The sequence below is a fragment of the Crocodylus porosus genome, unplaced genomic scaffold, assembly GCF_001723895.1.
Source record: "Crocodylus porosus isolate Cpor-Errol unplaced genomic scaffold, CroPor_comp1, whole genome shotgun sequence".
Taxonomy (NCBI): Eukaryota; Metazoa; Chordata; order Crocodylia; family Crocodylidae; genus Crocodylus; species Crocodylus porosus.
Genome location: NW_017728921.1, coordinates 3656886 through 3670608, shown reverse-complemented (window position 1 = coordinate 3670608; position 13723 = coordinate 3656886). Strand labels below are relative to the sequence as shown.

Genomic DNA, 13723 nt, shown 5'->3' with positions numbered 1-13723 from the left:
GTCCCTCCAGGTCGAAAATCACCCATCCACCACCACTCTCTGGGTGCGGCCCTCCAGCCAGTTAGTGACCCATTTGACTGTGTAGGTGTCAACTCCATAGTCCCCTAGTTTTTTAATGAGAATGGGGTGACAGACAGTGTTGAAGGCCTTCCTAAAGTCCAGGAAGACTATGTCCACTGCTACACCTGCATCTAAGGATTTTGTGACCTGGTCATAGAAGGCCACCAGGTTGGTCTGACAGGACCTGCCCCCAGTGAACCCATGTTGGTTGCCCCTAAGCATAACCTCCCATGCTGACCCCTCGCGGACATGCGCTAGGATAATTCTCTCAAAAAGCTTACTCAGGATCGAGGTAAGACTAACTGGCCTATAGTTTTCTGGGTCATCGTGTTTTGTACTGGGCTGTGCAATACAGCTGAAAAAGGAGATTAAGGTGGCTGGATACCATAAAGCTTCTTGCTTTTTTTTTTTTTTTTATTTATAAGCTTTGGTGCCTAATGGAGCTTTTCTGAAATTTTTGTGCATGCAGATAAATGGTTACTACATATCAACACTTAAACTGTCTTGTTGTAATATTCATCTTGACATTTCAGCTAGTAGAGCTATTTTCAGGGCTGTGTTCTTGGTGATCCTATGGGAAATAAGAAAACTGCATTCTTTGAGAGGCTCAAAACACTGAAGACAGATAAGGGGTTCCCATTCATCAAGCACTTCATAATAATTTATTAATCTTATATCACCTTTCAGACCCTTTTTCCCTGAGGCAGAATGTCATGTTTGATTTCAGAAGCATAATGAAACATGCCTGTTTTTGCAATTAAAAAGAGAGGTAACTAGGCTCTTCTTTCTCTCAGGAGTCACATAGGGAAAGCAATCTTGAGTCAGCCAGCCTGCGTCTCCAAACTTCTGTCACTTCTCCTGGACCAGCGTCCTTCACCAAAGCTGGTCCTTATAATCCTCCAGCTCTGTCGTGCTGCACTTCCTCTCATGAGTGTTGAAGACTGTGGAAATGTTGAACTGCCCCCCTGGAGTTATTCTGTACCCTCCCTGAACAGTGAACAGGATGACCCCAGTGACCCAGCCTCCAAGATTGCATCTCTGCTGTTAGCAAAACTGGCAGACTATGTAGTACCAGGTGCTAATATTTTCTCATATTGAAGTAGCTTGAGAAACTGGGAGGTGATTCATGTTTGTGCAAGAATCATATGTTAACAAAAGGCTCAGAAAGGATGATGTATTATATGTGAATGTTCTAGAAGTGAACTTGTCAAAAACCTTAGCAGCAGGATGAGCTAGCTATGTCTATCAAGCGTTAGACATATTTCTTTCACTCTTTCATCCTGCCTCTTTAGCATAGCTCAGTTATCTGAATATAGCATTTATTGCGGGCACATGAAAGAGAGCTCAGAAATATTTAAAAGCATTATTGTTAAAGTCAGGAAAGTCCATCAATAAAGTCAGCTTCAAAGCAAATGGCATTTAAAATGCTTGACAATTGTTCTGTTTTTCCTTTTTGATTGAAGGATGCCAGACTGTTCTTTCTCCAACTGCTTCTGAGCCAGATACAGCTCTGGCAAAAGCCAGTCCAAAAAATTCCATAAAAGGCGATAAAGATCCTGGGGAAGAGAGTGAGGCTGTGGATGGTAAACTTTCTATTTTTATTCATAAACGGGAAGATCAGTCGTCCCATGAAGTTCTTCAACCATTACTGAGGTAACTTTAACTCAGTGGATTAGAAATAGCAAAGCAGTTCAGGGATTTCCATTTCTGCTCCTATTCTTCCACAGCTATGGAAGCTGTCAGCTGGAGATGACACTAAATGAGAAGGCAGAATGTGTTTCAGATTCCATTATGTACTGTTGCTGCTTGCAAGTAAGTTCTGATGCACAGCATACAGTTACAAAGATAGAAGTGTATGTAGCTACACTGAATTTGAGACAAATTAACAACGTCAAGAACATGGATCACAGCTCCATTAACTTCTGTGCATGCACAGATATACTCTAAAAATCAAATTTCTGTTTATGCCTTCATGTAGATGGGAGAAAGGTTTTTCTTTTACTTCATGTATTTCATAGCATGTGTTGTATATCCATCATCACTGTTTTGTTGATGGTTAATTGTACTTCATTTCAGAAGTGCTAAGATAATGACCTCAGGTTTGAACCTCAGGGAAGTTTTTGTGCATGTTTGTCTCCACGCCCTGCAAGAATTTCCTTCCCAGCAATGAGAACTGTAGCCAGGGTGAAAATCTTTAGAGGGAGGGAAGTGGTAGAGGTGTGACATAGAGTAGGCCTTTCTAGTGGACTTATTCTTATGGAGGGGTTCTGAATAACCCAGATATGTTAGCAAAAGAGCAGAAAAACCTTCAATGTATTTTTTTAACTTTAAAACCCAGGACTATTTACAGGGGTGTAGGTTATAGCTGTGTTGGTGTAAGGACATAGGCACCCAAGGTTCTTTGGGTAAATCTGATATCTTTTACCCAAAGAGCCTTGTTGGACCATCTATTTAAAACCTACTAAAAGAAGGTTAAGGTCCTCTCTTAGTGTTGTAAAAAGAGGTAATATTGCAGTTGGTAGAACTATCAACAGAAAAAAAATATTTTAAGTGCCACTCCCAGTAAATGGCCATTACCTGGATAATTAGTTTATTATTAGGGGTATATAAGTGCTCTCAGTTGTAGGTCAAACTAGTTCAGATTTTGATTTCTGGAAGTATCTGAAGAGATGCCTCCAAAATAAAAATGGGAGTCTGGCCTGGAAGAAACCATGTTAGCAATGTATTATTCAGCTCCACTTGCTCTGAGTCAGCCGTGAACTGGTGCCTCAGTGCAAAATGAAAAGGTACTGTGTCAGACTGTTCCTACCAACATTGCTGTCTTCCGGAAGCTCTTCATCACTCAGGGCCATCTAAGCAGCTCATAAAACTTTTTTTGTAAAATTAGAAGTATTAGCTGCAGCATTGCCAACAAATTCCAGTGTGAATTTTTTAACTACGTTCCACCTATTTTTAGCTACATTCAACCCATGCCTTTTGTTTTTTCTCTGTAGTAGTTCAGAGGGTCGGCCGTTCCGGCTTGGTACTGGAGCTAACATGGAGAAAGTGGTGAAGATGGACCGGGACATGACAAAGGTAAGAACAGAATGAAGATGGTTATTTAACACCTTTCAAGGTTATGAACCAGTAAATTCTCATTTCCCCCATTTGTTCTTAAACCCTGTTTAAAAGAATCAGGAAACTAAATTCACTTCAGAATGAGTTCCAAAGAGAGCTTTCTCCTAACAGGCTTAGACTGCCGGAGTCTATTGACATGCATGTATAAATGCTTAAAGACGGCTGTTGTGCACTAGTTGCAGTGGTGGATAAATCCTGCAAAAATAATTTCTGCTATTATTTTCCCAAACAAATTTGGATGAGGCTCCTTTTAGTGTTCGCTTTCTGTTGGCACTTTAAGTGACTGAGTTTTACTCGGAGGAGGCCTAGATAAAGTGAATGTCAAAGCACATGTTAGAATATTTATGCAAACGGAGTTTAAAGTCATACCTGTGAGTATTTGTGCCAGAGGTAACGATGGATTCTTCAGTCAAAATAGAAACAATACTCTCTGGCTGTCTGAACAGTCAAAACCAAGCTAAATTACGCTGCTTGAATACCTAACCATGTCAAATCCACACCAATTTATTTTTGACTAACTCGTAGGGGAGAATGGAGAAAAATCTGTTCCATGTGAATAATGAATAAATCTTAAGGAAATGGTGGATCTGTTTTGTGACTCTTCCACAACTGGAAAAAGAGTTTAAATTTGGTATATAAATGATATCCTTTTAGCTCCATCTCCATGGATTATATTTAATCTGAACTTAGCTAATTAATCATTTTCAATATCTCTGACATTTCCTTTGCAGAGTGGCTGCTGTGAAGTTATTACAGAAGAGGCAGCTGCCGCTCTTCGAAAGGCAACCAAATGGGCACAGTCTGGACTAATTGTCAGTGTCGGGCCCCCCATTGAAACTGTCAGTCCAGAAACCACTAGTGGCTTGTCAACTGGTGACAAAAAGAAAACTGCTCAAACCTCTATTTGCAGGGAGAGGAATTCTGAACTCGCAAGGTAAAAAATCTTGACAATAGCATAATTGCCTTTGTCTTTGTAATAAGTGCAGCTCTTGGAGTCTCCTTGGCTGGGTTGGGGAATTGATTGTTGTGTGAGTATTGGGCAAGTGAATATTTTCTTCTGTACAGAACGGATCCTGTAAGACCATTCATCAGTGGGCACGTTGCAAACAGTATGGCAGCAGAGGTGATTGCTTTGCTTCACAGCTTGCTGATGGCACCAGAATCAAATGCAGCTCAAATATGGACCACAACAGCTGAAAAAGTAAGCAAAAGTGGTTGCAGTGATAATGAACATATATTCCAGTCTACATATCCAGTGCAAGATAACTGCTGGCAGTCTAGAGTCATTTCCAGTCCCTTTTTCTCCACCTTCCTATTTGTAGCTGTCATTACTCAGCTTTTGCCCTTGGCCAGTTTGTCAAAACAGGACTCCACTGCCATTAATATATATATATTTTTAATATTCATGTGTTCAGGTGATAAACCTACCTTCACAGTCCAATCCTTTTTGACCTCTGAGGAGCTACAGGCTGGACGAAGTTGCCTCTGCTTCCAGATCCCAGAGGTCCCTTTGCCTATATCCTGGCTACTCAGCCTACATGGTGGAAAGGATTTTGGCTAGGACATGTGCACATCTCTGCATTTTAATTAATTTTGGAATAAGCAAATATTCTCTTTGAAAGTTGAAAAAAAATCAAGTGTGGGTTTTTTCAAGCGAAAAAAAAAAAGCCATGTGTTCAAGTCCTCTGGTTTTCTCATCCTGCATTACTGCTTTTGTTTGTTCAGGTTCTATCTCGGGCTCTGATGTACATTCCACAACTTGGGAAATATGCAGAGAGCATCTTGGAGAATGGAAGCAGCAGTGGCAGGAAGTTAGCAAAACTTCAAAGAATTGCTCGACAGGCTGTGGCTGCACTGTGCGCTCTTGGTGGCTTTAAGGAGACAATTAAAATAGGTTCTGAAGTTCAGGTAATTTCCTGCCTTTTGCTGTTTATAATTCATATGTAAGTCAGCACTTCTAATCACTGTACTGCCTACAGAGTCCACATTATTGTATCATATGCAAACTCAGAGCAATTATGAATCATGGTCAAAGCCATTGTACTGATGTTCATTTGTGGAGACTATTATTGTGCAGTATTAATTGTACTCCCAAACAATTGTGTAAGGCTTTATTGTAGTAAGTATTCTGTGTTTAGCATTTAGTATAGTTGGTTGTAAGTCTGAATAAAATGTAAGTGATCTTTTTTTGTTTTTTTTTAATAGGTTTTGGGTCGAGGAATAGCAGGAAGCATTGGTGTGGTAGCATCCATTAACGAACAGGAAGGTATAGCAACAGTCAAATTTCCTCCTACCTGTATAGACGGTAGAAAGACTGCACAAGCATCAGACACATTAACTATTCCATTATCTAGGCTCTGTGTTCCACGATCTGAGGTAAGGTAGCTTTGAAAAATCTAACATTAAGTGCAATCATAAGTTATGCTGTTATTAAAAAACAAACCTGCGGCATGTAAAAGGCCTCGATTCATCTTTGTTTGTTTAAAGATGGCTTGTAAAACTTATCTCTTTTTTGTTTTAAACAATTTATAATGATATTTAAATATAAAGTTCTCATCCAAGTAACAGTGTTCATTCTTCCTCTGTTAAGGATGTTCCATAGCATACTGTATTGTTTCTCTTTTTGACTTGTGGTTTTTGTGTGTGGTGCTGTTTTTGTGATAGTGTAAAATGAGAGTTTAACTCCAGGTGATAAAACTCACTCATTTCCTAGAAACTAACTACTTGAATTTAACTTTTTACCATGCCCCCCACCACCACCATCAGGCATTGCCTCTTCATAAACTGTCCATTACTGAGAAGGTAGTACAGGCAGTCCAGTCCATGTTGCTTCCTCAGGAGGGAAGTCTATCTATTCATACCTCACTTCCTGCAACAGGAGATGGCTCAACTCCAGTAATGGCAGTGGTCCGACTTCTTGCTGAAATAAGAACAAGGTGAGTTGTTGTTTGCTTATACAGTGCTCTAAATGTCTGCCCTGCTGTCCCAAATGAACATGTTCCAGATAGATGGGTGCATCTTTAGTTTAGTTTTTTGTATGTAAATAGTAGCATAGGACTACATGAAACTGCATAGTTCATAAAGATATTGTATTAGTTTCCAAAAGAAAATAAAGCAACTGATTATGTATTAGCTAGCAGTGAGGTGCCACTTTAGGAACCCAAAGCCAAGAGTAGAAACAGCAACACAGAGAGCATGGTGTTGCTTTAATATAAAGCAGGTCAAATACATTTTGCAGCAAACAGGCAAAGTAGTAGAAAAGAATGCAGCTCTTCTTCAAACTGGTCCTGAGATGGGGTTTATGATTATTGATACCAGGCTCAACAGAAGAGGTCCATGTTAAAGTGTTTTTAAATGTATTCTTTTTACATTAAGAGCATGCCTGGTGATGGCCCAGCTGTTAGAAGACAGCTCATTCTGTGAAGAGTTCATACAACAATGTCCAGCTGCTGTTGAAGTTCTGAATCTGGTGGCCCAGGAGTGTAGCCCTGGTAGGTCCTCAGTGTGTTTTGACAGCTGTCCTGCCATATTTTGTCATGCCAGCGAAGCCCTTGAATATTAAACTACTTCCATTTTGGATACAGCCTCGCAAACTATTTAAATACTGTACAAAGTACAGGCAGCCCCTGCTTAACGTGGTGTTGGTTAGCACTATTTTGCTATAACGCTCATTTTAAATTGATACCTGATTCCACTTAGTGCTCAGCAAATTTCATTATAATGCTCGCGGTTGCCATCTTGGGTCATTAAAAAGGGTCATTAAAAACACTTGCGGTCGCCATCTTGGGTCATCAGATACTTTTGGTTTCACTTAACGCTCGTTTTTTCAGGAACCAATTAAGAGTGCTAAGCAGGGGTTGCCTGTAATAGGAAGGCAGCGTAATAGCACTTAGTCTGATTCAACATGCCTTATTATGCTTTTAGACCCCTAAATATATTGGTAGATAAAAGTCAGCTTGACTTTAATTAGGTTTTGTGTCTGAAGGCAGTGTGTTCGTATCTGACCTCAGTATGGCCCTTCAGTTCCCCTCACATAATTAATCTTACTGTTGGTTCACCGGTTTTGCCTCACATTTTTAAATTGGAGACCTTTCTTTGAGAGAAACCTATGTTAGGGTGCAAGTCTACTCAGTCTGAGTTAGTAGTAAAGCCAAATCCAAATGAGATTGTAGAGGATCTCCAAACTGTCAAAAGTATTAATTTTTAATAAGCTATGGCAGTGATTATTGTATAACTATAAGCTGAGGTATTCAGCTTACTGTACCTGCCCATGCCAATGCTCAAACGTAGTAGAAATGGAATCTTTAAATAGTGGACTGGGGGTGTGAGTTCAAATTAATTCAGCTTTTGTTTCCAATGTAAGCTGTTGTCTTTTTCTTCACAGTTCTCTTCAGTGCATTCTGTAGCATGTCTGTGCTTTTCATCTTTATTAAATGCTACTTTTGTTTTCTTCTTGTTAACTTCCTCATCTCTCCCCCTCTTTAAGGCTAGGCACTTGGACCCAGCAGAAGCCCTAGGTCAAGGACAGATTATAAGATCCAAACTGAGCGTTTAAGTGGAGGAAAAGGACTGAAGAAAAGGAAGCTTTGAGGCTGCAGAACCAAATGGCAAACCACTGTTTGGCCTCCAGTATGAAATTGGGTGTGCCTAGCTACTTGCCGTGTGATAAATTCTGTGACTTCATGCTTCTGTTGGGTCATAAGCTTGCTGACTGAAGTAATTCCTAGTACATACCTTGATTTACTTACGGTATAACTACTCATCAAACAGTTAGATTTAAATTCAAGCAAAACCAAAGCTTAGACAAATGAAATACATTGTCCTTGCTTCTCGTGGTTGCTAGTAGCTGTGGAACAACCTGCACAAATGGAGCATTAATTTGTGATGCTGAGGCCTGTTTTAACTGGCTTCCAAGGGACTAGATAAGGCTGATTGGGAGATGGAAATTTCCAGTTCACTTTAAAAAACAGTGCTGTGACTCTGGCAGTCCTTCTTTGCATGCCGAAGTGCATGAATGAAACTTCAGAGCTGTCAGTTGCCCTCTGCTTTTGATTTCTGCCTTTCTATGGCTCATTGGTCTTTCTCTCCCTTATTGTAGTGGCGCACCATCATAAAAATATTCAGCATTCAGGTTACTCTGCTGCAGATTTTGAAATTTTCATTGTTGCAAATTTTTTATTGTAAAGCTTAAAAACACAGGTTTCTTGAAACTTACATCTACACAAAAGGGCTATTAATGTATGAATATGAACTGAAAACAAGACTCTAGTTTTAATCTTTCATTTAAAATATGGTGGCTCTGTAGACATGCATGTGTCATACAAACTGAATAGTGAATCCTCTAATAGTTCAGTAGTTTAAACAATGAGCAACAAACTGTTCTTCCTGACTGATGGAAGTCATCTTTTCTCCTTTAGGCTCAGCACCACTACTCCCCAAAGTTGCTTCTACCTGAATTTTGGAAGCTTAACGTGGTTTTTCTTTGGCTTCTGATGTTACAACTCTCATTGTAAATGATCGGAAATTAGGTTTAAATCAGTAAATCGATTATAGGTGATTTGAGAAGCATAAGTGCTTCAACAAAGTGCTTTTACCCAACCTGGTTGGTCTGTGTGTAGCCTCATGGAAACGGGGTGAATTTTGTATCAAACATGTATAAATTAATTAGTTTTTCCCTTTCTCTCCTAATTGAAAGGCGTATTTTTAATAACATGCGGTTTTGCCCTGGACACTAGTTTCATGTTTTTGTTTTACAGGGTCATCTACACGTGCATTAATGAGCTTTTCCTAATGCGCATTAAACTTAGTACCTTCAATATGAGGTACTAAATAAATGCATGTTAGTCTGTGCTAATGTACAGAAGCATAAGTGCACGCTTTTTAGATGATGCTTAATGTGCAGTAGCTTATTCTACTGTGCATTAGCGTATTAGCACTTTTTTTACATGCTGCTTTAACATGCAGTATTATAGGCTACTGCTCATTAAAGCGCACATGAAGATGCACCCACAGTGTTTTATTTATTGTCAGTTGAATGTAAAGCTAAGTCTCTCAGCTGAATTCATCTTTGATCAGGAGTTCCCCTTTCTTCCAGGTAGGCTTCTCCATAGAATAGTACCTTTGAGGGTGATGTTAACTAGGCCTTGAAAGGATCAAGCGCCATCTGCTCTCAACTAAACAGCGAGACATGTTAGTCTCATTCTTTTACTTTCTGCTCAGTCACAGATTAACAGTTTTAACAGAGGGAAAGATTTATGTGTTCTCGTTCACGCAACATTTTCTAGCTCCAATTTTCAAAAATGACGAGTGGTTTAAGATCTCTCTCCTTGAATGCCCAACTCAGCACTTCTGATTTTTCAGAAAGTGCTAAGCACTCTCCCTGTAACAGGAAGGAGGGTTTCCATTTGGTTATCCCAGATCACTGCATATTTATGAATAATAATGCCTGTGCCCAATATAGTTTATTTCAAGCGATGATCAGGCTGGCTATTTTATTTCAATGGCCAGCCTATAACTTTGAATTTTCTTTACACAAAGTGCCCTGTAAGAATCAAAATGTTTGAAGCATTTTGGCTTCCTCAGTGAAAACACAAGAATTGGATTTGACAGTGCTTTACTCAACTTCAGCTTCACTTGAAGCTGTATCAAGCTCATTGATTTTAACTTGAAAAAAGAAAAGCATTAAATCATAAGGAAAGCTAGAAAGAGTAAGGTAATCCTTGATGAAACTACTATGAAACTATGAAACTATGAATCCTGAAAGGCGGTTGAAGGGAGCAGGTCTGAACACATCTCACAGCAGTGGGGATGCTAGATGTTGCTGTAATATTTCATTCTCACCCTGCTAGGAAAAGAATGAAGTGACAATCTTAAATGGAGAGTAACTGCTTTTGTTCATTTAAGCTGAAGTTACCTGTGTATTTGTACAGGGGAAAAATCAGAACAAAATGCACCACACACAAGCCATTTTTCAGAGGTCTCATTTTTTGGTAAGGTGAAGGGAGAGATTAATTGAATGTATGTATTTACAGTTTGACTTCCTTGCAGCATGTAGGGGCTTTTAACACAGTTGTGCTTGGTCAGGAATGCTAGTCCCCCTCTAGCCTGACCCACCTAAAAGGAGATGCCACTGGTTTCTTTTGTGTTGTTACAGGGGAGAGGCTCCTCGTTGTGGAAGTGCAATGTGAAAGGCTGAGAATGTTGTACCGAGATTGTGCTCGTCCCCCACCCCCGCCACTCCAGGCAGACAGAAGACAGGTAAATAGAGAAATATGGTGTGGGTTTTTTGGCCCCTTTTCAAATGGATTCAGGAGATAGACCGTTACAGTGTAAAAGGGAAGGCATTTCTCCCACTTATATGTGCTTGAATGCAACGTGGGTTATGTAGGTTACATCAGGTGCACTCCATAAGCAAACTTGGTCACTGGATGGCAGCAGGCTAATGTCTACCTTACTGTGTCCAAAGCAGTCAGATGAAGTAAAATGCCCTCTTCCGATTTCCAGCCCAAGGAGATTACATGGAGCCCTTCAAGAGTGTTTCCACCTGTGCGAGCCTGCATGTTTTCATCACATCTCACAGCTGTAACGTTCTTGGCTGACCCTAGCGCAGGTGGGGGACTGCCTCGTGGCACCTTTATCTATGCTACATCACCAGTCCCAGTACAGGTAAGAGGGCAGTGTGTGTGTGTGTATGTGGCTGTATCATTGTGATTTGTCTTGAATGCCTGACAGCACAGGCAGTCTCTGCCTGGCTTAATCCCATGCACAACATTTTTTCCTAGGCTCCGTCATTCTACTGGGAAATTGAAGTAGTTTCCTATGGAGATACAGATGATGACACTGGTCCAATCGTTTCATTTGGGTTTGCCACTGAAGCAGAGAAGCGGGACGGAGCTTGGACAAATCCTGTTGGCACGTGTCTCTTCCACAAGTGCGTTGGAAATATGTTCACTGAAAAATACAGCCTTGCTCACTATATTAATGGCATATAAGCCCTTTGGGACTTGGTATAATTTTTTTCTGAGTACATTTGCATACTCAACAAATAATGTCGACAAAAAAGGAATCTTTTACCCCTTTTTAGTGAAATATGGTAATCCCTTATCCAAATGAGGAGAGTTCCAGTTGTGTTTCAGCACCATGAGCCAGTTTTAATGTTGCCTTATATAGAATGCTCCTGCTGTTAATGTGTCTTCTTCCTGTTTTCCTTCTTAGCAATGGACGAGCTGTGCATTACAATGGATCCAGCTTGTTACAGTGGAAGAGTGTTCGCCTAGATGTGACGCTTTCTCCTGGTATGTCCGGATGTAGCTTATTTACATAACTGACCACCTTAGATAGTGGGACAAAAGCAGATAAATGTGTACCTCTGATTTAATTTTTCTCCAGGTGATGTAGCAGGGATTGGCTGGGAGAGAACAGAAGGAACTCCTCCCCCTCCAGGGCAGCCAGCTAAAGGCAGAGTGTACTTCACGTATTGTGGACAGAGACTTGGGCCATATCTGGAGGATGTCTCGGGTGGAATGTGGCCAGTCGTGCACATTCAGAAAAAGGCAGGTGTAACACCTGAGCATGTATTTGTTGATATACTCTCTTTTGTGAGCATTGGTAAATTTTAGTGAAGGGGAAGAATTAGCTGGACTTTACATATTTGTTACTCAAGAGTAATCATTTTAATCTTCATTTTATTCATTTGTGTTAAAATATTTATTCAGTCCTCCTGTACATATACCAGCAATGGGTAAATGCATTTTTTCAGCAGCAGTTTAGGAACACACCAGTGCGTTAAAACAAGAACTTATTTTGTGTGATCTTGGTTTCAGAACACGAAAGTCCGGGCTAACTTTGGATCTCGCCTGTTTGCCTATGCTGAGGGACAAGCTCACAGAAATGCTGCTGATCTGTGCATTGACCTTGCTGAAGAAATCAGTGCCAATTTTGAGGCTTTGCCTTTTGCCATGGCTTCTGATAGTGATAATGATGCTGGTACCAGCATAGCTTCTGATCCTGGGACGCATGGACCTCCTTGTAGAATTGCTGCTGTTGCCACAGCTCAGCAACGTAAAGTAGTCGCTAATAATATCTGAATAGCTTGTTTGGTTTATTTAATTAAGACTTACTGAAATTAAGTATTCCCTAGCTGAATTTCTCAGGGCACTTCCAAGTGTAAAATGCAACTGTAATGCTTTATGTAGAGCTGCCATTGGCAAATAAATGCTCATTTAATTTTAGACAAAGCATTGTAGAACTCAGTTGTCTCTTTCTTCCATAATATAGAGCATATTGCAACCTGTTGTTCTGAGTTAAAATAACAGTAATTAAAATGTATTTTTATTAGGAATCTGGATGTAATTAGATGTCATAATTGATTGACTCACCCAGTTATTTATACTATCTCTGAATTCATTAAATTTCCACCATCTGATATAAGATAATCTGTAAGGGACAAAGTATTTGAAGGACTCTGTAAAATACTTTAGTGTGTCTGCTAATGCTTGGAAGTTCATTATTTCATTGTGTTTGGTTACAGAATATGACAGTGACAATTCTTGTCATTATAAAATGGAACTTAGCTATGAGAATTTCATTACGTCAGGACCTGATCCCCATCCCCCTCCGATTGCTGATGATGAAAGCGATGATGACGATGATGATGACATCCCACGGGTAAGAAAGAGAAGCCACTCCATGTACTGTAAAAATGGTTTCTTAATACAGATTTTGTGTATTGAAACAAATGCATGAACTATGGGTTTTTCATTTTCAAGAAACTTCAGTTTCTTCATTGTTTTCTGTTTGGCTTTTCTTTGTAGGAGGATCACTATGCCTTGTTGGTGAAAGCCTGGGAAACTAAAGTTTTTCCTACCATTAGAAGACGGTTTCGTAATGAAGCTGAAAGGAAATCTGGTTTGGACCAGATTAAGGGTGCCTTACAGCTAGGTATGATTATTGAATGTTTATTTCTATGGTCATAATTGCATGTGATTAATGACGGGAGAGGAAGCAAACTATAGCGTAACGCATTTAAACTGCACAGTAAAATCTGCAATATATGAGAACCTAACTATTAAGATTCAACCAACAATATGTTATATTGTATTTTTCAGTGTTTTTCTAATTTTTTTTGGTGTAAAATGCACAGGATTTGGTGGAATTAATCATAGTTGGTAGGGTCAGAAGGGACCTAAGCAGATTATCTAGTCCGACCCCCTGCCACGGGCAGGAAAAGGATGCTGGAGTAAAATGACCCCAGCTAGGTGGCTGTCTAGCTTCCTTTTGAAGACCCCCAGGGTAGGAGCCAGCACCACTTCTCTTGGAAGTTGGTTCCACCTCCTAGCTGCCCTGACTGTGAAGTAGTGCCTCCTGGTATCTAGCCTGAACCTACTCTCAGTCATTTTATGGCCGTTGTCCTTGTTATCCCTGGTGGTGCTTGGGGGAACAGGGACTCTCCCATTGCCTGCTGGTCCCCGTTGGCAAGTTTATAGGTGGCCACTAGATCCCCTCTCAGCCTTCTTTTGTGGAGGCTGAACAGGTTCAGGTCCCGTAG

The 13723-nt window shown here is 40.2% G+C and overlaps 1 protein-coding gene across 7 annotated transcripts in view; it reads left to right on the top strand.

Moving 5' to 3' along the window:
• HECTD4 (HECT domain E3 ubiquitin protein ligase 4) overlaps positions 1-13723 on the top strand; it is an 80785-nt gene that overhangs the window by 43197 nt on the left and 23865 nt on the right. For all 7 annotated transcript variants that reach the window (XM_019538807.1, XM_019538806.1, XM_019538803.1 and 4 more), the window contains exons 35-51: positions 855-1135; positions 1524-1713; positions 3054-3135; positions 3909-4111; positions 4243-4378; positions 4903-5085; positions 5383-5553; positions 5944-6113; positions 6553-6668; positions 10331-10434; positions 10681-10842; positions 10959-11107; positions 11392-11471; positions 11566-11729; positions 12000-12237; positions 12707-12843; positions 12990-13116. In XM_019538807.1, the coding sequence (XP_019394352.1) occupies positions 855-1135; positions 1524-1713; positions 3054-3135; positions 3909-4111; positions 4243-4378; positions 4903-5085; positions 5383-5553; positions 5944-6113; positions 6553-6668; positions 10331-10434; positions 10681-10842; positions 10959-11107; positions 11392-11471; positions 11566-11729; positions 12000-12237; positions 12707-12843; positions 12990-13116 (2693 nt within the window). The remainder of the gene's footprint in view (positions 1-854; positions 1136-1523; positions 1714-3053; positions 3136-3908; positions 4112-4242; positions 4379-4902; positions 5086-5382; positions 5554-5943; positions 6114-6552; positions 6669-10330; positions 10435-10680; positions 10843-10958; positions 11108-11391; positions 11472-11565; positions 11730-11999; positions 12238-12706; positions 12844-12989; positions 13117-13723) is intronic.